General features: G+C 46.3%; 1 protein-coding gene across 6 annotated transcripts in view; it reads right to left on the bottom strand.

Annotated features, from left to right (window-relative positions):
- LOC121587711 (organic cation transporter protein) overlaps nucleotides 1-27,234 on the bottom strand; it is a 34,202-nt gene that overhangs the window by 4,564 nt on the left and 2,404 nt on the right. For 2 of the 6 annotated variants that reach the window (XM_041904767.1, XM_041904768.1), the window contains exons 2-6: nucleotides 21,286-23,770; nucleotides 2,493-2,926; nucleotides 1,337-1,483; nucleotides 860-1,115; nucleotides 513-780 (exon numbers count right to left, since the gene is read on the bottom strand). In XM_041904767.1, the coding sequence (XP_041760701.1) occupies nucleotides 513-780; nucleotides 860-1,115; nucleotides 1,337-1,483; nucleotides 2,493-2,926; nucleotides 21,286-21,616 (1,436 nt within the window). In that variant the 5' untranslated portion in view covers nucleotides 21,617-23,770. Of the gene's footprint in view, nucleotides 1-512; nucleotides 781-859; nucleotides 1,116-1,336; nucleotides 1,484-2,492; nucleotides 2,927-16,969; nucleotides 17,080-18,168; nucleotides 18,362-21,285; nucleotides 23,771-27,234 lie in introns of those variants that run through there. The other 4 variants (XM_041904769.1, XM_041904772.1, XM_041904773.1 and 1 more) reach the window with 4 other exon arrangements.

Raw genomic sequence — 27,234 nt, 5'->3', positions numbered from 1 at the left:
CACGCTCCAACATAGAAGGAAGCAAACTATTTTAAGCAATTATTTAAGCGCATGTTGTTTGCTTCAAGAACTCGTGGGCGAGAGTACATTCTTTCCGGGCGAGCGTAATCTGATACGGACGTAAAATTAATGTGAACTCTGTGGTACGAGCAGCAACAGCTACCTGTTGCAACGGACAAGTTGGACGCTACGTACTGCTCATCGACCTTCAATGGTCTGTGAAATGGGACGTTTGCTTTGACAGGTGGTCCAGGTTCGTCAGCGGTTTAATTTATCACTAGCACTGCAGGATGAGCGAATTCCACCCACAAGAGGACGTAAGTATGGGATTATTCGCTTTGATTGCGTCGGAAAATCAACCACATCCAAAAAGAAGCAGATCATCGTTGCAGGGTGATCACTGCAGGAACTGAGAAATTATTTTTGATATCCCATATTGACCGTAAAGTGATTAACTTCATTACCTCCCATTAACGTGACTTGTTAGATGAATGGTTTTCATACATACATACCATAATAGGCACAGAAACACACCCGGCAGCCCGATGCACAGCTGCAGATTTCGATAGTCCTGCGTGAGGTACGCAATGCCGGAGATCATGATGTACGACACGGGCAGCGGGAACAGATTGTACATGCCGGCGATCGTTCGCCACTTGCCGTCCACGTACTCGATCGCCAGAATGAGCCCAGCGTATGTCACCGACACCGACACAATGCCCAGTAGCGCACGCAGCACCAGATAAAACTCGAACGAATCGGCAAAGTAGAGGGCTAATCCTGTGGATGGCAGCATAGAATACAGCAGAAATTAGTAACACTCAGCAAACAGAGACGTTACTCGATCCTTTTGCCTTACCAAATATCGACTGCAGGACGGCAGAGATGAAGAGCATCATTTTGCGGCCAAACTTGTCCGAAAGCACGCCGGACGTGATGCCGCCAGTTGCAACCCCGGCCAGGAAAAACATCTCGGCCACATTCTTCAGGTACTCCTTGTCGCAGACGAGATTCCACTCCGAGGACCAGGTGTTGCCGAGGTTGTCGTGCACATCAAACTCCCAGGCGCTGCATGCAACTGTGTCGGTTACGTTCTTCGGCAGTGAAAAGTTGCTCTAAAATCGTTGTTTATAGTAAAGTTAGCTTTCAGTTACATCCTCAAGCATTTTCTTCTCCTACTGTTGTACTATCCTCCCTATCCACGCTGTCTTAGGCCCAATTGTTCTAATCCGCACTGCGGGGACAAAAACAATTTGCAAACAGCGGCAGAGTACGGACGGACCAACAACAAAGGGCGGAAGGAAAGCATTACACAGCCAGCATTTTCGCTACTTACCATCGACAGCTGGGCGCTCGTTAGCGCATTCCAGTCGTAATTCAGCATCCTGCAATTTTCCACCGAACTCGACACGTTCCGCCACCGGTCGATGGGGACGTCGTCTAGATGTGTCGGCCGTCGGCACCAGAAGCTTTTATCTGCTGCCTGGGACGGATTGATTATGCGCAACATTAACCGGAAATGGGACACCGTATGAATATTGAAACGGTTTCTTGGTTTGTCCATGTCCCCCGTACTTCGACGGGCGGGAGACGGGTGGCAGCAAAGTGGGAGAGAGGCGAGAGAGAAAGACAGAGCACAAGCAGCAACGAGAGAGAGAGAGAATGGGCGAAACGCGCGGGCATTCAATTGGACTAATTATCGTGATCTGAATTCTTGGCATGCCGTAAATCTTTGTACCTGCTTTGATGGTTGGAAAAACGTGGCGATGGGCGAAAGTGATGGGGGGAAACGGAGACGCTAGGGAACGGGCAGTTGCATGGCTGTGGTATGCGGTCGTTTGAGGGAGTTTTATCGGATTACAAGAGTGAACAACAGCACGACAGGATGGTAGTGAATGTAATTTGCTACTAATATTCTTCTTGCTTTGCTTCTATAGCGCCACAATCTTCTTCTTATATATCTGAGACTAATTGGTTCGCCCACAACAGGATAGTCAGTTCGCATTTCTTCCAATTGCTCTGATTGAATTTCCCAGAAAATTAAAAGGAAACTATTCTGCAGCTGGAGATTAAAAGAATATTGGAGATTTCTTTTCAAATCATTTCTTTGTCAATTAAATATCTTCATTCAGTTTGGCTTTTATGACAGCCATGACAGCCACTAATTTGTCTGAAGATAACTATTCTTTGCGGGATATGTCTGTAGGAAACAGTATGAGATATTTACGCTTAATTCCTAGGTTGGTGACTGTGGAAGCGAATTCAGTGACACTGCTAATTGGTGTTGGTATGGATTTACGTATGAAATGACGATCTATGGAAGTTTGGATTTGGACATGGATTTTGGGACTAATGCTGGGCAGCAATTATTTTCTGTTAGAACTTCTATTGTTGACATTATCTCGTCCCTTCTTTTTCTCTCTCTTTCTCTTTCGCATCTTGCCCATATCTCTCCAACCCGTTGTATTCCCCATTTCTTTCCCAAAACCTACCTGAAACGTTGGCGAGTAGATGTGGAACGTGTTCGGCACCTGGAACAGGGAGAGCAGAAACGTCATCACGAACTGCCACTTGCCATAGTCCCCGATCAGTTCGCCGATGATGTCGCTTTCCTCGTCCGAGCTTTTGTGCTTTTTCGCTCCCTTGGAGCCGCCCCCGTCCTTGCCGCTCGGTTTACTGTTGGCCTTGTTGTTGCTGCTGCTGTTGTTGTTGTTGATGCTCTTGAGCGGATTGGGGTGGCCGAGCGGGTGCGTTGCGGAGGGTGTCGGTGACGGGGTGGCGCTCGCTTTTCCCAGCATCGCGCTGGGACTGGTGGCCCGTGACGAGGGGTTCAGCGTGATGTGCATCCCGCTGCAGTCCTGTTCGGATTGGCCGGGCGGTGGGGACGGTTCGTTCGGGGAGGTGGCTTTAGATTTGAACATCTTCACTGCAAAGAAGGAAAAACACACACACACACACACGCACACGAGGGGGGAATGAATGAGTGATAATATTCGAAAGTAGAACAATTTTGGAAAAATCTTGGATGGTTTAATTTTCTTTTACGTTATACACATCAAATAGTTTCGTTTCGTCATTTGAGTACCAAAATTCATTAACCCAGGACGAAGCACACGATACGATACACTTTGGTCGCTCCACAACTCAAGCCCCGAACGGTGGGTCAACGAGTTTTACCGCACGTGCTCGTGCATAATTTATCTGTACCAATGCACACTTAATCCCGAAACCGTGCACGAACAGAGTGACCCATAGATAGAGAGATAGAGAAAAAGAGAAACTACACATCTCCATTGTGATCTTCATGCATCTCACATCCAACACAACCAAGAACGGAGGAAGAATGAACAGAAAATGTCTGCACCAAAGACTTCCTAACAGTGCACCTCTGTTTGCACCAACACGAGATGGCTTTGATGTTTTCACCTCTAACGTAAATGACGTCACAATTCGGCGAATTTCCACAAACTGCTTTAACACTTTAACTCCTCGCAACCATCCAAACACGATCAAATCTAACGCACAAATAACCGAATGGGTGTAACAGCGTCAATATTAAAACCTAAAATCAGTTATGTTATGCTACCACCTCCTAACAACCCGCAGCCCTGCCCCGTCAGATAGACATACCATGCCATACCGATGGCCTTGGCCTTGTCGAAGGAGAACAAAACGACTGCACTCGGTTCGGTGATTCGTTCGGCCGATCGGTTCGGGGACGCCAGTGAAGCACATTTTACGGATTAATTTTCAATTTATCGTAAAGTACGGGTCGAAACGAATTTGCCCCTTTTTTTAATGCTTTAATGTAGAGCCCACCAACGAAACTATTGGGTCAAAGTTGCATCTTCTAATGTGATTATTTTTAGCTACGATAGAAGAAAAACTCCTGCATTCAAATACAAATTGAGCGCTTGTTAATTGCCTTCAGGTCGGGCAAAGGAACGAGCCCGGATTTTATCAAACGGATTAATATCAAACAAGCATTGCATTGAAGTAAAGTAAACCCTTTATGGTGTTGAATCGCAAAGAAAAAACAATGCATGATTGAACATTTAAATAATTTTACGATTAATCTCTCATAATCGATGTAAAACAACCCACCAGGCGCAACTAATGAACAATGGCGACAGGGCGTTCTGTAAGCCTGCAGCAATCTCGACACCGTTAAAAAAGGTGCCATAAATGTAATTAATTCGAATTAATAATTCATATCGCACGTAATCTAAATAGCTCTCTCGTGTCTCTCCCTTTCAACGCCCGGTGCAAAGCGGTACACAGCAAAAAAAATCGTATTTGTAACCCTTCCCTTGTTTGTTCTCCATTGCCCCGCCGTTCGGAGCGTTGAAATAATGTTTCAATTAAGTCACGTTCGGTGAATCCATCAATCAACACGGCAATCCACTCGACGCTTAATAACGATCGTTTTCACAGATGAAGCCATCAATTATGATTCAGTATCAGCGTGTTGTATGGCGATGTACTCGCGCGGGTATAACGGTAAAAAACGTGCCAAATTCGATGATAAATAAAACCTATAACTGCGATGTACAAAGGACAGAAAAAAAATGCGACTTGTCACGCAATTGTAGTCCATTTTTCTCTCTCTCTCTTTCATCGCCGGAAATTGCATCAAACAAACCGGAATGCTGCGCACACTGTTTGATTGACGTTTGAATGAACGACATTACGCATCGCGTCCATCCGTCGACCGGGCCAACACTAATGGGAAGTGACACATCTTCAGAAGCACGGCCGGTACACGGTTAATCTCCATTCTTACGTCCATCTATCGCGTTCGGGGCGTACCCGGGCTGACCACTGGGGAGAAAAAAAAGGATGCCCCACTACCACTGGCAGTATAATGCAGTTCCATTAATCTTGTGTGCGGTTTCAATCGCCGTTTCGCGATCGTTAGCGATCACAAGCAGCGAGCCCGCCCTATTTATGCAAATTCCGCAAACAAGTTGTAAGCGTTCAACTCAAGTGCGATCGGGCGGGGCAGCAATTTGATTGCAGCAGCAGCAGCAGCACAAATGGGAGGAGGTCGGAGGAGTTGGTCATGTTTGTTTCAATGAAGCACATGTTTCCGCTGTTTTTTGCTTCCTTTCGTTTCGTTGCAAGGGGGTGCTTTTTTGTGTTGCATGTTGTGCCAAGCGTCAGAGCGTCATCCGAGTGGCTACAATGTTGCAACGATCGTAGATTGAAGCAGCTAAATATAATCATTAATGAGCGGGTGAGCTATCGAAAATACCATCACAGTGTAAGATACGAGCGTTTCAAGAGGTTGCTTCAGTTATTGCAAATGAGTACATGAGGAACAGCTGTTTCTTTCACTGTAGCTTGATGCGTATAAAAAGCTACATAAACAGCAAACAAAAACACATTATTCTGGAAATATATTCAATTCAAATCAACTCGAAAGAAAGACATGACGGTATCGACCCTTTATAAATTTCCCTTTGAATAAATATCTATCAATATGAAATTGAAGATCATCACTAATGTTTAAATATACTTTACCGTTTGCAGGTTACAACGGTAAACATTATTAAAAGGCAGAGAGCAAGCAAATCGGTGCGCAATGTTTGCTTTCACTCATCAAAAATCAGAATCAAAGTGAAAATTATTCATCTTTAATCCATCTCGCACCCATACCCCCCATCTGATGCCCACCCGTGATCATAGCGACAAAGTCAGCGCATACCGTTTCTTCATCCGCTTTCCCCCCTCCCCCTTTCTTTTAAATGCGCCACAACCCATTCAACCAGGTTGGCCATGGACGCAGCATAATCGCAATCACCCATCAAGCTTTCCAATCCAGCCGGCAGCCGGCGAAGCAGGTTGCGCTCAGAATGTTGACTTTTAATTTGCTTTTCCTTCCAGGTTGTCCGCGGAATGGTATTCTGTGGTGGGCGCGATACACAGTTTACGCCACATCAAACGAAGCGTACGCAAGGAGGGAACTGTGATTTTCCTTACACAAGTGTCACTGGCGGCACTGCTTGCGGTTTTCAGTATCGCTATGTCAATTGCAACCTCACTCACACCGAGCGATGGCTAAAGTTTTTCGCTCTAATTGAAAATGCGCCCGGTCGGGGTTGGCAACCCCAGCGGTGGTAAACTAATAGATGCTTTCCTTAACGGCAGGGTTTGCTGGGACGTGTTGCTTGGTCTGGTGGGGCGAGCTAGCAGCCAGCTGATTTGCTATGGGAAAAAGTTGTTCCCTATCCCCCAGCTGTATGAGGGGCAAGGAACAGGAGCAGAACTTCTCTTGGCCATACTCAAAGTGGGAAGGGGGGGGGGGCAGTGTTGCTAGCAGTTTCGATTAGTTTAGTACGGCTACCGCACCGAAGGGTTACCGCGCATCCATTCGCGGGACATTTTTAATAAACATTCTGTCTCGTCTCCGCTTCTAACCGAAACATTCCAACCCGAAAGCAGCACAGCGCGTGAGGGCCAGGGACACCGGAGGATCCGAAGAAACGTAAATAAATATCATCATTCCGTTCGTTTCGGTAAACGCCTAAACCGATTTGGTGAAATTTAGTTAGAAATCCATTAAGATGTGACTTTCTGGTTGTGCTAACCCGGTTCCACAGCACGGCAGGACGTCCCGACGTCGGGCTGCAATCATAGCCAACATCAAACGGGAAGGAAACCCCCTCGATTGACACACACACACACAACTGTCGAATCAAAAGTTCTGCAAAATCCCGTTTACGAAGGCAGGAAGGTCAGTAAGGACGCGCCAAATAGCGGTGGTTCTAGCAAGAATGCTTCTTCCGTACGAATCCGTACGATCTTCCTCTCCAATTTTGTCTGTGGGTGTGTCTTGGGGAAGGTTGAAAAAGCCACAACCGCAACCACAGATAGGAAAGTAAAAAATGAAGCACACACACACACACACACACACACACACACACACACACATTTTGCAATCTTAATCATTTCCGTCTCGCGTACGGCACGTCATTTCGCACCACCAAATGTTACCACCCTGGGGAAATCCCAAGTGGCAACATTAACGTCTGGCGCTGGGTGCGAGCCATACCCTTCCAGGGCGCTCCTTCGTTGGTTCCCGCTGGTACGTGACTTTTACCGAGCCCAAAGTTTGTCTTTGGCCTTCCCTTGTCTCCTCCCCCCCCCCCCCCCAGCTTAACAAACGGGTCCCGTGGATCGACGAGTTCCAGCTTGGGAAAGCGGTTTCACCGAAATATCGTTTACGAATTTGCATCGTGGGAAAGTTTTCCCGGGTGCGAAAGAAAGTGTAGCCATAGTACCATACCGCTAGCAGCACAATTTTGAACTTTCTCGATTTGCGCGAGTACCATACCGACGGCACGTTTCGGCCAATTCGGCGAGTGTAACCGAGTGACGAGAGAGGGCACAAACCGTACACCGGTTACAGTTTATCATTTTAATGTCGTGCCGGGCGGGAGGGAAGAGGAGGGCTTAGTTCATCCGGTCGGAGATACAATTTTGAAGCGTCCTTTTGGCTTTCAAACAACTACTTGCTGAAAATTCAATGCATGTCAATGACAGTGGATGGAAAACAGATTTCTTCTAAAAGGAACATTTTAAGTAAATTTTACTGAGAAATAAATAAATCAAACGAGAGCATTAATGAGAACATTACAGGGTTTTCCAGACATTCTAATAGCTGTGGGACACTTTATTGACTCCTTTTTACGCGAAATGAACTTAATGTAATGGGAATTGGACTCTATAGTGCCCTAGTCGGACAAATCCAATAGGAATTTCCAAAGAACCTGTCCAAAAAGGGTGCCATAGAGTCCAATTTCCATCACATGAAGTTCACTGCCCATAAGTAAGAGTCTAGGAAGTGTCCCACAACTTTGAGAGCTCCTGGAAAACCCTGTATTAAGCGAATCGTGTAATAGGGGTGAATTTAAGCATCAGATAGTTCTGGTCACACAGCTACAATTATTCCTCTGAAGTCATTTTCTGTTCTCATTCTTCATCTCAAGATATCGGAATTCCTTAGAAAAGTGGTCACATGCTCTACTCATTGTTAAATATTTGATGTAGCGAGTATCAGAAATCTTAAAGCTTAAATTAATACTTCGATTAATTGGCTCATATCATTTAAACTAATTCATTGACGATGCTTCTGTCACTTAAAAGTCATCAACAACTAATACCTGTTTATGCAGTATTAGTATATGCAGTGTCTCTAAACAGATGTCAGTCATTGAGTATTAAACTAAATTAAATTATTCTTATTTATTTAGACTTTGTTGCTACATGTCAGTGCGTTCAACTTGCGCTGGTCTATAGCTGGAAAGTTCACAAACTGAAATCCGCGCTAACCAACTGGGTATTCCCGCAGCGGGGGCAGCAACCTGATACATTCAAGAAACAAATACACAACAGCAACGAAAAAAAAAACCGTCTTCTTGCCAACACCGCCAACGAGCAACGAGGATCTGTTGTGAAAGTTGAGAACGCTCGGCTAGTTGAGTTAGTTGCAAAGTTTGATTTATGATGGCCCCGCAACGATACCGATACCACGAATGAACACCGACACCGACGACCGACACGCGGGTACGCGGTTTGATGGATATCGTTTTATCCAGTTGGCCATAAATTTGGAAAGCGTACGGATTATTACCTCTTTTTCGGTAAAAGGAGCTTCCCTCGGGGGTGATGTGGATGTACCTAAGAGCAGTGCGCCATAAAGTGATACTCCTAGCCAGAAACGGCTCTTTTGTTGATTAAATTTCACCCGTAAGTGATGTGAGTGGGAAATGAAGCAATTTCATTAAAGTTTAATTTCGTTTAAAATGATTCTTACCCTTCATTAAAAGATATATTGCCTTACATGTAACGCAGCATCGTAGTGCGGCTGTTACATCAAAACACACACTCTCTAATCGATTCACAAAACCCACAAACAGGACTAAATCCTAGAAATGCTAACCGCCCGACCAACCGACCTTCCAACAGCTGTCCTTTTCTCGAGTGCTTCCACATTGGGGAATGCAACAGTTTTGCTGTCGGTTGACTTCATTCCGGGCGGAAAACATCATCAGGATGACGCTGGAACAAGGGGAAGGTGAACACTAATCGCTAGCAGGGCGGCAGGCAGAAGGGTTTGCTGTTTTACGAAAGGTCAGTTATTTCCGTGTTGAGGCATCCCCGATAAAACGGGAGCCAGCGTGAGAACAGCTAGAGCAGGGAACATCCTTCGCAGCCTTCGTTGCTGTCGGGAGATGACGTTCTAAGGCGCATCCACTCACCCAACCTACCGCGTGTGTGTGTGTCTGTTTTGTTCCTCCACGTACCAGTCGATGGACTTAGTCGATGGACGATTGATTGATTGATTGGCTCATCGTTCGCCCCGCCGGACGCTATTCTCGTCTCCCTGGGCGGGAGTGAGAGTGACATTAAGGATGAACGTCCGTCCTTTCCGATGTACGAACGGTGGACCGGATATACGTTTATGATGCTTCAATGCTGCATGACCTTCTACTGGATGCACAAACTGTTGAACAAACTCATACACACACACACACATATACAGAACGAGACGCTTCAGGTTGATGCTCACTTTCATCAACCAGGGCAATGGTTCATACATTGACCACCTTCTTTCTGGTGTATGGTACCTGTCAGTTGGTATTACGTGCACCGAGACTGAGAAGAGCAGCAGCGCTAGAGAGCAAACGTTTAAAATACTGTGGCAAAATAAAAGCCAATAGAAGGTGTCCTTGAACAGTGTTGGACAAACACATCCGATGGTAAATAAATATCGTCCAAGCTCGGTGGACGTTGGAGGCGTGCAGTTATCCGATGTGGCACACACATACAGATGCACAGACACATACACACACACACACACACACACACACACACACACACACACACACACACACACACACACACACACACACACACACACACACAGATGCACTTAGAGACGCAGCGATGATCCTTAAATCTTGCTCTACACTTTTCATTACAAATCTCCCTTTCCAAAGGAGGGTATATTTCAATTGACAGCTTCCCCGAGAAGGGTCGACGGCAGGCGACCGAACGCTTTAAAATGAAAGGAAATGGGAATAAATTATTACATCCACCGTACTGGGCGTTGAAGGGCAGCCTCAAAATGGAGTAATAAAACTGTTGTTTGCCGTTTGGTTGAAAATAGATTCCAATGTGCTGTGTGTGTGTGTTTGGTGAGCTTTACCGATTCAATCCTATTTTCAATTCTGCTCACCCTTGCCCGTTTCAAACGAATCAAAGTCAAATCGTCTGCTTGCTTGCTACGACTCAATCCTGCCGGTCGAACGCTCTTGCAAGGACGACCCTCTCGGACAGTCGCCATTCCGGGCAATCGAATTACATTTCAGCAAAAAACATGCATGCCTAACTCGTGGGAGGATGGGACACGATCCTAAAACGGTTCGGTGAGTTGATAGGTTTATCGGTTTTTGATACCACCAAATCTCGGCGCCCAAACAGCCCCCACATTGAACCTTGTTGGATGTGTGGTGGATATGGGTGCATAAGGTGGAAAAATCATTTTTAAGGGATTAGGGGTAGAACAATTTTACAGATCCCGATGTACCCTTTGCTGCATGATACAGTTTCAGGAAAGAACAACGCTAAATAACGCATAAATGTATGCTATCCGTAGCACGACGTGCGAATGTGCTGTTGTGCAAACCACATAAAGCCTAATTTCCCAAACAAGTAAACTCTAGCGCCTTTCTGTTGCTTTTATGCAACAGTTTTCTGTTTCACTTCGCCCTAGCAAAGCGCTCAACACGCACGAAAACACACCTCCAGCAGTATCACCGAGCCGTAGCCACATCAACAGATATCATACGACTGTCCCTCCGGTTTTGCTGCCCCAATCCAATCCCAAACACAGGCGGAAAGTGGAGAGCAAAAGAAAACTTTTTAATCAACTCCTAACGGGCGGGGCATTGCCTGGGTACGAATCGCTCCGAGCACCTGTTTTCCCGTGCCAGAGACAACCTCAAATCGCCAACAACACAGGGAAGTAGAATGTCCTGCCTAGAAGGGATGTTCAAGGACAGGACAAAACTATGCAAATGTTTTGCTTCTCTGCTGAAGTTTTCACTTTGAATATTGACAGCAGCTGTCCGGAGACTGTGCGGGCGGTAACCCATCATCGCGCACCACCGGGCACCGGGGTTACAGGATCCTTTATTTCCCCTTTCGATTGCTCCATTTCTCTCGTTCATCTCGTTCGTGTGGTTTGATGTGTTTGATAATTTCTACACACACACAGACCGGCGCGCACGCTTTTGAAGAAAGCAAAATTCATCATTGGGCATCGAACAGCGACGCGTCTGTTTAATGTTCGCCTTGGTACAGTTTTAAAGTGCAAAAAATCGAGCAAGACGCGCTTAGTTGTTTCGGTCGGCTTGAGCTGTCTGGCAGATGAAATTTGCATACTAATGGATGGTGTTCAAGTGTTGCGAATATTATTACCACCGATTGCGGCCTAAGCGGTGTATCGTTTGAGTGATTTTCTCCCATGCCATTGGGGTTTCTTTCTGCTTTCTTGTTTGAATTTGACCCGCCAGAAGTTCGACCTTCCCTCTTTTGTTAAACGGTCGTACCCGTGTTCTCAAGTGGACCAAAGCCGTTACCTCACAACTGTAGGAAGAGCTGCGGGTAACGGTTATGGAAATTCGAACGAAATAGGTATTTTATCGTAGATTATTCATGAGCATTTTGCAGCGTACTTTTTGTCGCGCCGACCGGAACACCGCCGGACGTCTTGTGCAGAAACTTTTCTCCCGGCGACCTGTGACGAGATTGACAAGCAATGTTGGTGAGACCGGGCAAAAGTTTTTCAATCGGAAGGGTATTTTGAATTTTTGAATTATCCTCATCAAGAACCAGTTGAGGTGTACAAGTTTGATAAATCATTGGCCAAATTATTGGCCTTGAAAATGAAACCCGTCGCTGGGTGGCACATCTTTCCCGTTAGTAGTATTGTTACCTCATTCTTTACTGTAATCGCATTTATTTAGGAAAAAAACACATCTCGCGGCTCAGTGGGCTGGAGAAAAAGTATTTATTTATATACATATTGATTGTTTCTTTTAACATGTAAATCGATTTCCTGTTTCCATTAGTGAACTCTTTTTATAGCCTTGACTATGCCACTGTCTAATGAAGATAGAGGACGACCTTACCGCAAATGAGGTTCATGTTTAGAGTAATGAATAGCAAGCTGATAACACGCTTAATCGGCTATTTAGTCTGAAATTGTTTTGGAGCCAATTTTAGAAACATTGCTTCCAGCAAATTATCACACATCGGCTGTAGCTCTAGCGAAGTGCCGCGAAATGTGCTATCAACGGCGCTTTACTGGGGCGTTTTGTTAATACATTTCTAACGTGCAATCGAAAGACAACATCCCTTTGGTGTGAATCACGCGAAAAAAACGATTCTGATTTTAAATATGCCCTGATGACGCGTTGTAAGCTGTCGTATCAACAGTCATAACATGTGTTCGGTTACGCATGTAACGCATCGTGTACGGATCATAAACGTTGAAGTGGGATGGCACGTGCCTGACAGCTATTATCAAACAACGGTAATTGACTTGTTTCACCATATTACGCTTGTAGTTTGTTCAAGAAATAGTAAACCTGTTTGTTCGTGCGTGTGTGTGTGCTGTAACGTGTGTAGCGAGGGGCAAAGGGCACATTAGAATGAGCGTAATTAAACACATGGCTAAGCAATGTCGGTAATTTAATATTCTAGAGAAACGATTATCCATAACACAAGTGACAGACTGCTCGCCAGTTGCCAGTTAAATTCGTACTTTATGGGTGTGATGCAATTGCTCTCAGTTACGCAGATCTGAACCATAATCAGTGAATGAAACATTACATATTTTACATTCATCGTTGTTTCGTTATCGTTTCGTAGATCCAACGATATTTGCAAGATCGTTGAAATGAAAGGGATTACACACAATCAAGCATATTAAATCATCGAAACGATTTCTGATGGTCAATTACAAGGAAAAACATCTACTCCCCTATACGTTCATATCCGATCCGTTAACATCGTCGAGCAACTTCGTCGAACGTGGTGATGGTTCCGTGTTCCATGCTGTATTCTCTACTCTTCTGCGACCAACTATCGTCACGTAAATCTAGGAAAATTGTTTTTGGCGTCCTTTCGTATCGCTCTTTATCTTACTTTCCGGTGCTAGAACCACAAAATGTGATCCTTGTCCCCTTTCCCCTATTACTAACCCTTGACGATACAAAGATGTGTAGAGCAAAGCGGAGGAAATAACACGCCGATAACCATTTCCCAAGCAGATACGTGCAGAGCCGTCCCGAGCGAGCATCGGAGGAGCGTTTAAGGCGTCATTCTACCGTGTAAGCGGCATCGGGCCGCATCGTCTGAAAAGCAATCCCACTATCAGATCAGATGCGAGATGAGCTTCGATCAGCCGGGCTCGGAATCCAATCGAATCAATGTCAACGGGCGCGGTGTGTGGCGATGGAATTTGCTGCACGATTTCGCAAAGCATGCGACTCCATTACGCGCACCCGCGGCTGTGTTGAGAAATGTTGTAGGGCTTACACCGGGCTGGCATACGACATAATCCCGCCCACCCTTTTGTCGCTCCAACCTACCGGAGTCGTATCGGTAAAGTTCGTTAATATTTAGTGCGTGACCTTGGGCAAACCTTTCCACACCATGCCACACACCGTGCATTTCCTGTTTCGCGCGCTGCCTGCTAGATGACACTCCCATCAAAAAGGGAGGACGAGCCCCCAAAAAGCACATCATACCAACACGAAGCATACATGAAATGATGTTGTAAAAATATGTTTGCCTAACACGTGCGTGATGCCGTGTACACGGTGGCGCGCTGGTTACAAAACTACGACCCAACGGCGTCGTAAACGTTCCGGCTGAAAGCGCTTCCGGGAGGCTGAGGGCGCGCGGGCACACATCGCGCGTCGTTATCTTCATCAAATTCTCATTTCGTGGACGCAACAGTAGATCAATCTGCTAACGATTGGTCTCGTTTGTGCAGCGAGGGCGAGGGTAATGTTCGCAATATGTGCCAGCTGTTTTTGAGCGACAGAAGCGACCGAATGTTCTGAATCTTCTTCTTTGTCAGCACCAAGGTTACAACTTGTTCTCCCCACACAAAATGATAAGCTCATCAAGTCAACATATTGTCTGATTTTCTTTTTTTATTAATAGAACGTTATGTGAACATGTGAGACGAACTGTTGAGTGCATATGGCCATGTAATTCCGCGAAAAACGTTAACCCAAGCAGATACGGTAAACTCAATTTGCATTTAATTTTTGATTTCGCTCGATGTAACAACATTTACATTTGCATTGCAAGATGTGGCTCGGTAGCGAAATGAATATTAAACTAATGAGCCAGCAGCTGTCGAGGTATGTATGTATGCTTGCAAGACGGACGAATAAAATGAGAATAATTTAAACAAAAATCATCATCAGGAAAGAAGTCAGCTCTGATTGGTTTCCGACATTCAATCCATCTTTTCTGCGTAGATCCTCTACATTCCTTTCCGACTACATGTGTGCCGTACGAATGTTCACAACCCCGCCACCACCAACCGATTGCAAACAGAGGGATCACGAAGGAAACGATTCTTAACGCGAACGGTGGTCTAACTGACTGACGGACTGGCTCGCTGCCTGCCTGTCTGGATTGACAGATAAATCATTCTAAGATTCGTAGGACGAGTGCTTCCCAGCAGATGGATACACCAGTAGACGAAATAGGGTGAATGAAACGGTACTGATGAACCTATAGTAAGCAGCAAGGCGGTACCTTGAGTTGCAAATGTCTGACTGATATGTCGCGTTCGACGGTGAATCCGGCGAGCTGGTGGTGGTGAATTGAAATAAAAATTTCGTTTGATTTGTTTCGTTCTTTTCGTTTGATTTCTTAGATGGCTCTGGCTCTGTGTTTCGCTCTCCCTATTTAGAATGGAGACGCCTGGTAGATGACATTGCCAGCGAACAACCAAAAACCAATCTAAAAGCCTAAAAGTTACAAACAAAAAGCAAGTTGTTTACAATTCTCCGAACCAATAGCAAAATGGGCCGTTTGAATGTAGTGCGAAATGGTAAAAAGCACCAATACACTAACGGTACATCTGTTTGGGAAACAACTGACCGGAAAATGCAGTGCCAGTGAAGGTACTGAAATGATAAGCACCAGGAAAACTGTGCCCGGCTGTAACGAGGTCAGGGATTGAGACGGATTTGCATCCATTTTGTGGGGGGGAGGTCAAATCAGTTACATTTATTTGCTTCAAATCCGCAGCTTCCCGCTTCAGCCATGTGGAAATGAACAGCTGCAATACTCTACCACGGTTATCTTGAGACGAGAACACTGTACTGTCTTACGGTTCGAGTTTCTCTTCCGCGCTGGCAGACTTTACCGGTTGCAAATTCAAAATTTGCTTCACTGACTTCAAGCTCAGCTCGGTGGCTGTGGTCCGTTTGCGATAGTGACAGCGAGTTGGAATTCTGCTCCCTCACTGATCACCACTGCCACTTGCAAACGACAAACTCGTATCGCTTACCACCATTTACGCGGTGGTAAAGGGGAAGCAGTAGTAACGCAAGCATGCAACTGTTTGGAATCGTTCAGGAAATTCACCAAACGTTGCAGCATTATTCGGTAAGGATGCCGGTAAGAAAACCAGGCGCCCCCTGGGGGAAGTTGTCCTTCACGTGATGGTGTTGTTTGAAGCCACACACACACACACACACACACATACACACACAAACGCATACACCGGTAACGAGATGCTGTCGTTATAAACGCTTTCCGTTCAGGAACACAATTTATCTAATGGCGAACCGAAAACGTACCAACAGCAAAGGGAAGAATGGAAATGCCATGAAATAAGGTCCCTTTCGACTGTCCCTTGTGAGCGTGGAGGGAATGCTAGATATGTATCCTTTTTGAAGATGTCCGGTTGTTTGCGTGCGTGTGTGTGTGTGTGTGTGCGGGCACCTGTACATGCGCTTGCACAAATTCTTGTGAAGCAAAATGAAGCGTAACGATGGGGAACAGGATAACAACAGCAAGTGATGCATTTTCTTCTGCACGGTTGCTTTGATGCTTTCCGTGCGTTTATGGAGTGATAGCTTACATAAAGAGAGAGAAAGAAGGGGGAAAGAGAAACGCTTTGAAAGGGAATGGTAAAACAGATTAACAGGATACAATAATAAGATGTCCTTATCAACGTCAAGTCAGTCAGTTGCTGCGAGCGATTTGTTTGTGCTATGTGTGTTAGTGCGAGCCACTCTTTTGACGTGCAAACATGTGGCATGCTGCGCTCTAATGAGCGATGTATTTAAAAATTGATAAGACTTGTTACTCAATTTACCACCCTTTTTTGTTTTAGCTTTTGTTGCGTTCTATTGGAGACACAATGAAATGCTGTAAAACATCAGTATCTAGCAGAAAAGCATCCTTTTCCCTTCGTCTCTTTGAATGTTCGTAACAGGCTCTTAGGTGTTAGCACACAGCAATACCCTTTTCAGAACGTTTTGATTTATTTGATAGACACTAACTATCATCCGCAACACATTTACAGCCACATTTCCACCAGAGCCATATGTGTGTCTGTGGCGAATACGAATGAAAAAAAAACAACACAAACAAACGGAAAAACCACCCATTCGAAATGCAACAAAAAAAAAGAGGCGGATCTTCTCCGGCTGAATATTAATGTAAATCAATTCGCAATCCACAGTGGGAATGAAATGGATACTGAGAACCGGGGCGAGAGCAGTGGCTCGGCCCATACCGACCATTAATGCAAATTTAAACATTTATTCGTATTGCTAGCTTGAGGTTTTGTGGTGCCTGTGTGGTTCTTTTTATGAGATTCTCGCCACGAATTTATCTACTTTTGCATCTTGGGCTTTACCTTACTGCGCCGAAAGCAGTACCTGCTTGCTTATCAGCCTTTCCTTTGTTTGAATGGAGACTTTACTGCAACACTTTAATGTGGACACAATACACAGACACACGCGCATGCTACAAAATGATACAAAATGGATGGAGAAAAGTTAACACAGATCACTTCCAAGTATGCTGGCGTAAGGTATGCCTCAAAACGCGGGCGATATTAAGTGAACCTTTGTCATTCAACTTTGCAGTTTGTGTGGGTAAGCAACGGTTGAAGAAAAGTTTCTTGTTTTTCTTTCTTTGCAAAATGCTCTGAACACTAACTTCTTGGACACTTTCGACACTTTCCGTTGACGCTTTGCACGCGAGGTGGTACACCTTTGTTTTCCTAGCCTTTCAAACACAACAACACACACACACGCATACGTAATAATGACAAGTTTGTTATTCTTGCCCAGCGAAGGAAGGTTCATGGACATTGGTTCTTAAATTGATAGTGCCGCTGTGTTGTGCACCACCCTTCTTTCACAATCTCGCGCGATCAAGCTGCGTTACTTCTCCCCGCAGTTTGGCAACGCCACCTCCTCTCTCGAGCGCTTTCGTTACAGCGTCACGGTACTGCGACAGCATGGAAACCGGTTTGCCGTGTTTTGCCGTGCGGCGAGCCCCCACTAGAGCGCGCCTAGATTTTCCACCACAACGCTACGCGCGAACACCGTTTGAACTTTGCTAGTGTTTCTGCCAAACGTTCCGAGTATATTCCTCTGCCCTTCCTTGCACCCAGTCAATGGCGTCACCGGTTTTCCGGTTTTTTACGGAAGATCACAACATCTAACTGAAGGGGTTCCTGTGCGAATGCAGCACAGCTCCGTCGATCCTCATCAAACGGAACGGAAATTTCGTTTACTACAGGTACACACCAAAACTGAAAGGGGGGAAATTAGGACGAAGCGAGGCGAAACAGAATTGTTCGGAAACGCGCGTAAACTTTTCACACTGCCAAAAACGCGCGTACACTTCCGCTTGGGTTTGGGTGGAAACAATCCCAGACACGTTTTTGCTTGTGACCTCGGAACAGAAGGCAAACTTCTCAGCTCTTCCTGCCGCCGAACCAAACTAAAAAGCCTGAATCCACCTGCATTGTAACGGTGCGTATGTATCTGTGTGTGTGTGTCTTGTGTGTATGCGTGAATTGAAAAACGTTAGAAACCCGCGCACCGTTTGAATGTAGCGGAATCGCAAACACGTTGTACCGCGCGCTGCACAACGAGATCAAACACTGCGAAAGGCCACCAACACTGCTGTGTTGTGGAGAGATGGACGCAGGTGAACGTTTGCTTCACTTCTCGGCACAGCACAGCGAACGAGCAGGCCAGCAGCAGGGGCCGAAATGCGAACTGCGACTGAAAAGCGTTTACCGCCCGCATCTGGAACCACTGGTGTGTTGTGCTAGACCGATCGGACCGATTTTCCCCGAGCAGGTCGTGTGTCGGGTGCGCGAAAAGAGCGCAAAAATAAAGCCATACTAACAAACATAGACACACACACACACACTTGAACGCACACATTTGGTTGGGGAGGGTTAGCTGCATGCGAGAGGATGTATGGCGCCAAACGGCCGTCGGAGAGATGCTGTACGGATCTGGTAGGAAAAACCGTCAAGCAGACGGACTCCGTTCGGCTGTACTCCCACCGGCTGATGAGGAGAGCGCGCGAGAGCCAAAGTCATCATCGGTCGGTCGTCGGCAACAACGATCTGTCAAACGCGGTGGCAGGTGGTTCTCGTAACAGACATAGCAATGTAACGCCACTGTGTTACTCTACTACAATCGCGCTGACTGACGCTTGGCTTGTTGTAGCAGGAGCTGTGTTTTGCAGAGGTAGAATACTTACGCCGTATCTAAAACGAAACTGTCAAACGCTTTGTTTAACATTCTTTTCGCATTCTGAACGGTTGCTTGATGGATGGCTCATTTGGAAAAGATAAACAAACGGCCGACTCTCACAGCGGAGAGTTGTTGCGTATGAATAGCAGGCGATGGTGAGAAACGATACAATACGCAAGCAAGCCCGCCACACGGAATGTTGCATCGGGTGGGGAAATGCAATTTGTTACGCGTGAGAGTAAAGCGTTTGAATTTGATCCGATCGCCAAAAACGTGGTTTTATTCAAACTGCCCGAAGCGACCGTTGTTATTGTAACGTATTCAATGTGCATCTAATTGAAATGGTGATAAACAAAATAGGAATTCAGCAAAACTTTTATTTGACTCTTGTATTGTTTTAATCTTATGGTATTCATCACAACATTATTGAAACAGTGATTAGAAGTAGCATGTAAGAGAGCAAATAAAAGCTTTATTTTTTTCATTCAGTAGGAACTATCCCAAAAGGCTACATTACGTGAATTTTGTCATAACTTTGACATAACTAGCTTAATTATGAAGGCTACAGCATCAAACGATAGATAAAGTGTTTTTGGTACATCGGAAAGGAATAAATATCTTTTTCTATTATAAAACATATTTTTTTATCATTTTAATTTACCTTTATTGTCATCCACCAATTATTCCCCGTGAACAACCATGAATAGCAACTAATGAAGTGTTTAATTTGAATGGAAATCATGTTTATCCATTAAAGAGTTGAATTAACACTGGTATGATGTAAGAAATGATATATTTTAGCTTGTTTTGTAATAAGTATAACTATAAAATCAACTTTGCTTTTCTACTTTCACGCTTATAACTGTTTTACTCGTTCATTTGTCAGTTCCTAAGCTAAGGATATTAAATACTATCAACTAGTAGCGGGTCCTATGGTTTGAACTTTCGAAGAAATAGTTATTATTAAACTTATCTTCAGGATAATTACACAAGGCATAAATTGCCCAGCTTATGAGTGATTTATGGCAGGGCTATACTAAATATGGTTGTTGCGAATTACAAGAAGGCAAAGAAGAAGAAGTTTATTTTTTTTTCATCTAAACAAATAGCTGCTTGAAGTAGTCTTTGTCAAACTCAGACATACATCCAGGTGCGGATTCAGCACTCCGCAAACTAAGCGGGCGCGTGAGGACCCGAGGTCTCGAGGAGCCCGAAAAAGAGGACTCATCCCCCGTTCATAAGTAAATTTACTTCTCAATCCTTCTCTAGAAGAATTATATTTCCTTCACATTTTCTCGCTCAACACTTCATAAAGGCCTACATTCATGTGACCGCTTAGGGCCTCCACTCGTGTTAATCCGCCACTACATTCATCCGAATCTTACTGGACTTCATCCTTGCTAATGTTGCTTACGATAGTCGATATTTGTCAGGACGGTGTTTATCCTTGTAATTTGTAATTTTACATATATTACAAATAAATAACATCTCAATGTCGGAATGAGTTAAGTTCAATTTCGAAAAATTGTTTACCGATTTTGAAAGAATCTCAAACTTTCGTGGCAAGTGATATCGTTTCTAGCAATATCCATATTAAACTTTAATGTTTAGACTAAACTTTTCTTAAAACCCTGCATCAGAGCCGATGATAGCTTCTCGCATCCAAACTCCAAACTCTTGCGAGAAGCACCCAGCACCATTTGCACCATCGTTCGAGCTACACGCCCCACGGTAGTATACCGTTCGGTGCGAACCTAGAAACACAGGAAACTAATCAACGCAATTTATTCGTAATTTGCATCCGTCGGCAACGGCGAATTGCTCGCGCAGCGATTGGACCGGGTCGCACGATGTATTGTCCCCGGGCAGTGGAGTTAAAACAAAACAAACAAAAAACGTGCCACCAAGGATGCGTCCGTCCGTCCGTCGGCGTACAGCCGTTGCTCAATAAGAAAAGTGGACAAGATGTTTTGTGTTATCTTATTAACGACACCACCACCAATGGCCAATGGATGTGATTCGCCGGCGAGCTCGCAGCAAACAGCAAACTATGCTCCCTTTTCTATTAGGATCAATTGACGATGATAGTTCGTTTGCTCCCATGGTTTGTGGTTTGTTTTTTTTTCAACCTTAATTACACCTCAAGAATGACGAAACCTCGGTCTTCGGATGGAAAAATCCATCTCACACGGTCAATTTACAATAGGTACTGGTTATTCTATTTACTATTTAACAACAGATTATGGAGCAGAGAACATATTATTCAAAGGATTTTCTTTTGAGACCATAAAAAAAAAGATTTATAAGAAGCGCCAAAAACGATTCAAGAAAAGGCATTATTGATCGTTGTTCTTCATGACTGAACCAATTCATTTTTGGAAATTTTAAACACAAGGCACATTACGCTCCTTCATTTAAACTTAACCTAACATTTGCTCTATCGACTTACCTTTGGCGTTTCCATTCCATTTCCCCAGCAGTCGTTCGGTCGCCTCATCCAATACCACTATCTCGTCGGTATCATCCCGCCCCGGCACAGGACCCTCTTCATCGCTCAACTCGACGTCCACCCGTGCCACCGGACAGCGACCGCCGGAAGCGATCTGATCCGCATGCTCCGCTTGCCGGCCACTAGCACTACCGTTCCGCGATCGCGAATGATCGCCATCGTCGCCAACCGCGGTGGCAGCATCTGGCCGCATCAACATTTCGCACTCATCCACACTGCCGCCGGAATGCCGCCGGCGGCCAACATCAGGCGACTCCCAGCGTACCGACATGCTGACGTACCGTGTTTATTCTAATGCTCCGGGAATTTATATCTTTCGCTGTAGGATCTGCACACTAATGTAGCAAACGAGCTACGGGGTGTTTTTTTTTCTCGCTTCCTCCACTAAATGATCGCGATTTTACGATCGCACTAATGCGCACACGAATTGAACCACACCACAAACGTATCACTCACCACAAACGGCGCATTGTAAGCCGTTCAGTAACACAAAAAATCATTCAAGAACACTCACACACACACACACCAGAAAAGCAAACAAACGTACGGAATAATCAACCCGATCACACTAATGCGCACCGAAAAAAAACGAAACAACACGCAAACCAACCACACAAACGAGAGATCGCGTTGGGTGCTCTCGCACTGATTCAATCAAAACTGATCATCACTAACCGGAAGTGGCGAGCACGGTGTGTAAAAAGGGCGGCGCTGGGTTTTGGGCGCTGGATGTACGCGCCAATCCCCGATGAATGTTGTGGCGGCAATAAGCAGTGGAAGCGAACGAAATGATAGGAATAATAAAATAAAATCACCACTGCGCCCTATCGCCGAGCTAGCTTAACAGAATCGTACTGCACACACGCACCAGGTTCCAACTCAAGCGGGAAGGTTACTTGCCGGTGGCTTGTCACTGCTGTCAAAAGCCACACGAAAATAACACTATGCAGTCCGCACTAGACAAGCTACAATTGGGCACTGAGCGCATCTACCGTTACGCTTCGCTTTCGCACACTGAGCACTCAAACGCGGAATGTTCCTTCCTTTTTTGGAGATCCTCTCCTTATCTGTTTCGGGTAAGACTCTTCAGTTTCGCATCATCGGCCCGGTACGATCAATACGACGCCCAACATTAATGAGCTTGGCGAGCTACCGTCGAGTTGCACGGGGCACGATCATGAACGGTCGGTGAGGTTGCACACGTTTCCCAGTGCGCGGTACGGCAGCGGCGGCGGCTTCGGCGTCACCGAGGGTCGGCGTCACGCGCGCCATAAAACCCCGATGCCCTCCGATGACGACTTGGACGCTTGGTCGACGTCCGGCACTGACGTACGAGCGGTTTCGTGTGTTTGGGCTGCAATTACCCGAGGCCGGGTGTCAAACCTAATTGCGGCTCGGCCGTACCGCCGTAATGGATATGCAAAACTCCGCGTAATGCCTCGATTGGCACGATCCCGAGTGCCCGAGACGCGGGTACCCGGTCAGCAGCAACGGGCACGGGTGTACCTAAACTTTGCTTCGCGATCTGTTTCACATGCCTGTTTTGAGCATGAGCCTGTCTTCAACTTTGGAGCTACTGAGCAGAGATATGGCCTGCACCGACACGGTGACACAGTTATCCGAGCACTGCTTAATTCCCGTCGCTCTGCACCACTTCTGCACGTGCTAAGAAGCTACAGTATCTCACTTGCACACTTGTTGGACGAACCCGTTCATGCACACTTGCGCATACGATAAAGATCCGCATCAGATATGACCGGCTTTGGAGATGAGCTGCGAGGCGCAGCTGAACTGAACCTCGCTGGCGGAGATTATAAATTCTTCAATCGCGCACTGATGAAGATATCACGTATGGCGCGTGACTCGCGTGACAGCGATCCTACTCCCTGCTGGCACTCTTCTCCCGTTCCATTCCCCTTTTGAAGATGAAATCAGTGGATCGCTACAAGAACGCAGGACAGCAGAATTTTTAAACACTCATTGACAAACGCCACATTCCCTTACCCGCTGTGTTAGGACCCTTTTTTGGTTTAGATTTTCACCCCAAAAATAGATCTTCGTTCGCAGCCGTATCGCGTTACGGCTAGCGCGTGACGTTCCGGCAGCTAACCAACTTGGCCAACTTGAAAGCCGCGGCTCCTATTTCCGCTTGCCCGGTCGGGTGCGACACCGGCGGCAACAGTACGGTGCGCTATGGCGAAACACTCTGACTACACTGACGGGCTGGACGTGGGCCCGCGAAGCTCCATCACGATCATCGACAGCATCATCATTATCATCGTCGTCGTCGACAGTGGGTTCGCCCTCGTTGGTACGCTGGCCGTTATTGCCTTTCGTGGAATCAAGCAGCTGCCATGACGCCTTGAGTCCGATGATTTGCGTGATTACGGTGCGCGTTCACAGGCAGGTGGCGCCAGCTCGAGCACTGAAAATGAGGGGAAGAGTTCGTATTCGTGAGCAGCGTAGTGCGAAGACGCGGACGATCGAGATGAAGGTATAGGTTAGCATGGAATGAAATGGTAGGGACCCCGCCCGTTCCCACAATTATGGTGCCGAAAGATGAAGTAATTGGAAATCTTCCCTAAATATATCACACTTCAATCGACAACTACACTTGTGAGGATGAGAAAAACAGTGCTCTAGCAAACCATTTAAAAACAGCTTAACACAACCGTTGATAAGAAACCGCCTCCAGTCCTCATCTGACCCTCTGGCTGCCCAAACCCCCTTTCCCACACTGCCGTAGCTACGCCATTACGTTTCGGAGGTGTTGAGGTGTGTTATGAAGCGTTTGAATTAAAAAACAAACATTGGTGAGGAGCCACTGTCCGCCCGGGCGCCCGGCAGAAAGCGGAAACACACCATCAAGCTCAATCATTTGTCCACCGGCTGACTGCGAAAACAAATTGCTAATCAATATTTGCGCGCGAATGGCATTAACCAAACCAAACGCAACGGCGAGCGCCGCGACCGCGTTGATAAGCGATCCATGGGGCGGTACCACGCCCGCCAGGCAGGAGTTCCGCGACTCATCCACGCCCGGCTCGGCGTTTGCAAACGATTGCGACGCATTTAACGGTTGTTTGTTTGGTGTTTGAAGCGTTGTCCGTACTGTTTGAATAAACATTACACACCATCGCCATGAATCACAGTTGGGTGTTGCTTATGGTTTAATTACCTTTAGGACTTTGGTAGATGGGTGTGCAATCAAGGCACTGATCGGTTAAACTGTGCTTCTCTTAAGCTGGCCAGCTCATTAAAATTCGATCACTGTCCGGTTTGAGACCCCGTTCGGTTACGTGTTGCCTCTAATGGTTTTACTCACGGTCCCAAACCAGACGGTGAGCTGCTTAAAGATCCGGCGCCGAGACAAGTGTGTCTGCCGCATGGTTCTTGTGCGGCATCTGTCAAGCGATCACCTAACAATTGCCACGGAACAGATGTACCGCGTCCTGAGCGGGAGGGAAACGGCCGCAAACTGGGGTCCCAGTCCCAGATGCGTGACACCGAAGAGTTCCAAGCATCACCAAAGCATCGGAAGGGGCGCGAGCCGGGTGGGCTAAATTTAGCGCATGATGAGTGAGGAATGGAATTGGTTCAGGTTTTTTTCCTCGCCCTTATTGCCCTTCCCCCGTTTTCTGGGGTTTGAGCGCCACCTCCTCATTGAGCTGTCAGCGAGTATCGCCGCTGCTAATGGTTCCATTTAGCGAGGTGACAAGTTTGTTTCAGTTATTAGCGGATTATTTTTAGCTTCCTCCCCGCAGGAGAACAATACACACGTAAATAGCGTCTAATAGTATCATCACGCGTCGGTTCAATTGAGTTTGAGCACCAGGAATGCAACCTCATACCACCCTGCCGGGGGGGTCGTGCTAATGTGAGTGCTCTCTCTCTCTCTCTCTCTCTCTCTCTCTCTCTCTCTCTCTCTCTCTCTCTCTCTCTCTCTCTCTCTCTATTTGTATTTTTCACGGCATTCAACCGAGGAAATGATAGCAAATTACTGTTTACAGTGCACAGTAAAGAACTGCACTTCGCACCCACCCCCACACTATGGGCGTTTAATTCGTACAAATTGCTCCCCACTCGACACGGACACGTTTTGCTCCACGGCCTCGTGCAGCCTTGCAAACATGTCACTTTAATCAAACGCTGAAGCTTCGACCAGGGGTCAGCCGAATTGGGAAGCAATTGCATCTTGCTGCACAATTGAACAGGCCACGCCGTCTTGCGCGACAACAAACCCCTTGCGCACACAGTCCAAGCGCACTTGGTCTTGGTACTCCCACCCACCCCTGCACCGATTGCAATATTTTAATTAGCAGTTCCGAACGAAACCGTTGATCGACTCCGCTCCCCGCTCGCCACAGGAGAGTTTGCGTGCCGGGAAGGAGAGTGAGCTTTGTGCGAGCCCTTTGCTCTGTTTGCCGTCGCGCCGTCCCGCACCATCCCGCGCCAGTACCGGTTGAGTCGATGATTTACTTTAATTACCGGCAATTTAGATGTAAATTCCAGACGAAAACGGTACGGCTGTGTGTGCACGGTTTTCAGCGTGCGGCCCGGGGTGAGGGAGAATGCATGTAACGATCGTCGTCGCCGTCGTCGTCGTTGCCGTTGGCCAGAAACGCACCGGATGATGGGCGAGATGCGCATAAGAAAACCCGTAAACGGGACGGACGAATGTAAAGCGTTACACACACATCGCTCTCCACGGCACAGCTAATGAGGAAGGCAGACGTGATGATAAGAGAGCCGTGATGGTTAGCATAAGCATGATGCTATGTTGCTTGGCGGGTGTGTAGGAAGGGGAAAATGATAACATACTTTGCGTGGAATGCAAATTTAGATCAACCATTGAGAGCGCAAACGTCTGCGCGTAACAGCAGTGGCGTTATGCTCAAAACAATTGAAGGGACAGCTGAAGAATTGCTGATACAAGCTGCCATTGGAAGGTGTGTTCTTTGTTAAATTTTTACTCCATTTGTAATGTCTTAATTGAATGATGAGCTAGGCAAGCCACATCTTCACACGTACAAAAAAAAAAAAAAAAAAAAAACGACAACAAGCCCATCCCAGAAACGGCCGTCCACAAAACAACACAACGCCTCGTGCCGCTCGTAACGCGCCAAGCAGCTGCCCGATCGCACGTCACCCTGTAATCGCACGCGAACGTAAAGCAAACAGTGAACGAAATTTAATTAAAAACCCAACGACACTAATCAGCGCCACGATCGTCGTGACCACCCCACGATTCGACCGGTGGGCCTGTGTTGGTAAGCGCCATCACTGTGTCAGACTTACTACCGGCAGACAAGTGCAGTTCCTGTACTTCCTTCCCCACCATCACCGTCACCACACCAACAGGCGTTTGGTGACTTTCTCTCACCCAGCGGCCGGCCGACCGATCGGTGCAAGTGTCGGTTTTCGGGCGACGCCGTCACTCGCACAACATCGAGCGAATGACGTTGGAGGGGTGGGAAAAGGGGAGATCAATAGGTCGGGCACCATAAAACACGTCGGTCACGCGATCGCTACGGTACGACACAGATCCTCACGATCACCGATCATCCACGGTTTTGTTTGCGGTGTTTGCGGTAGGAATCGAACCAAAACAGATGCCTGTTTGGCAGTTTGTTTTTGAAATCATTCCTAGAATTCAAAAGATTACTAAGGTCAACGCAATTGAAGTAAAGTTACAGAGCTGGTCTCTGGTGGTATAGTCGTCAACTCGTACGGCTTTAACAACATTACCGTCATAAAAAAAAAATTATAAATTTATTGCGAATTCTCCTTTGATACGAGAATTTTACCAATGGTTGTTGGGTTGAAGAAAAACCTTGTCTGAATCGTCGATACTAATAGTAAACACAGCACAGATAGAAATCAATATTT

Source organism: Anopheles merus, chromosome 2R (assembly GCF_017562075.2).
Source record: "Anopheles merus strain MAF chromosome 2R, AmerM5.1, whole genome shotgun sequence".
Taxonomy (NCBI): Eukaryota; Metazoa; Arthropoda; class Insecta; order Diptera; family Culicidae; genus Anopheles; species Anopheles merus.
Note: the sequence above shows the minus strand (reverse complement) of the source record. Positions and strands in the feature narration are given on the sequence as shown.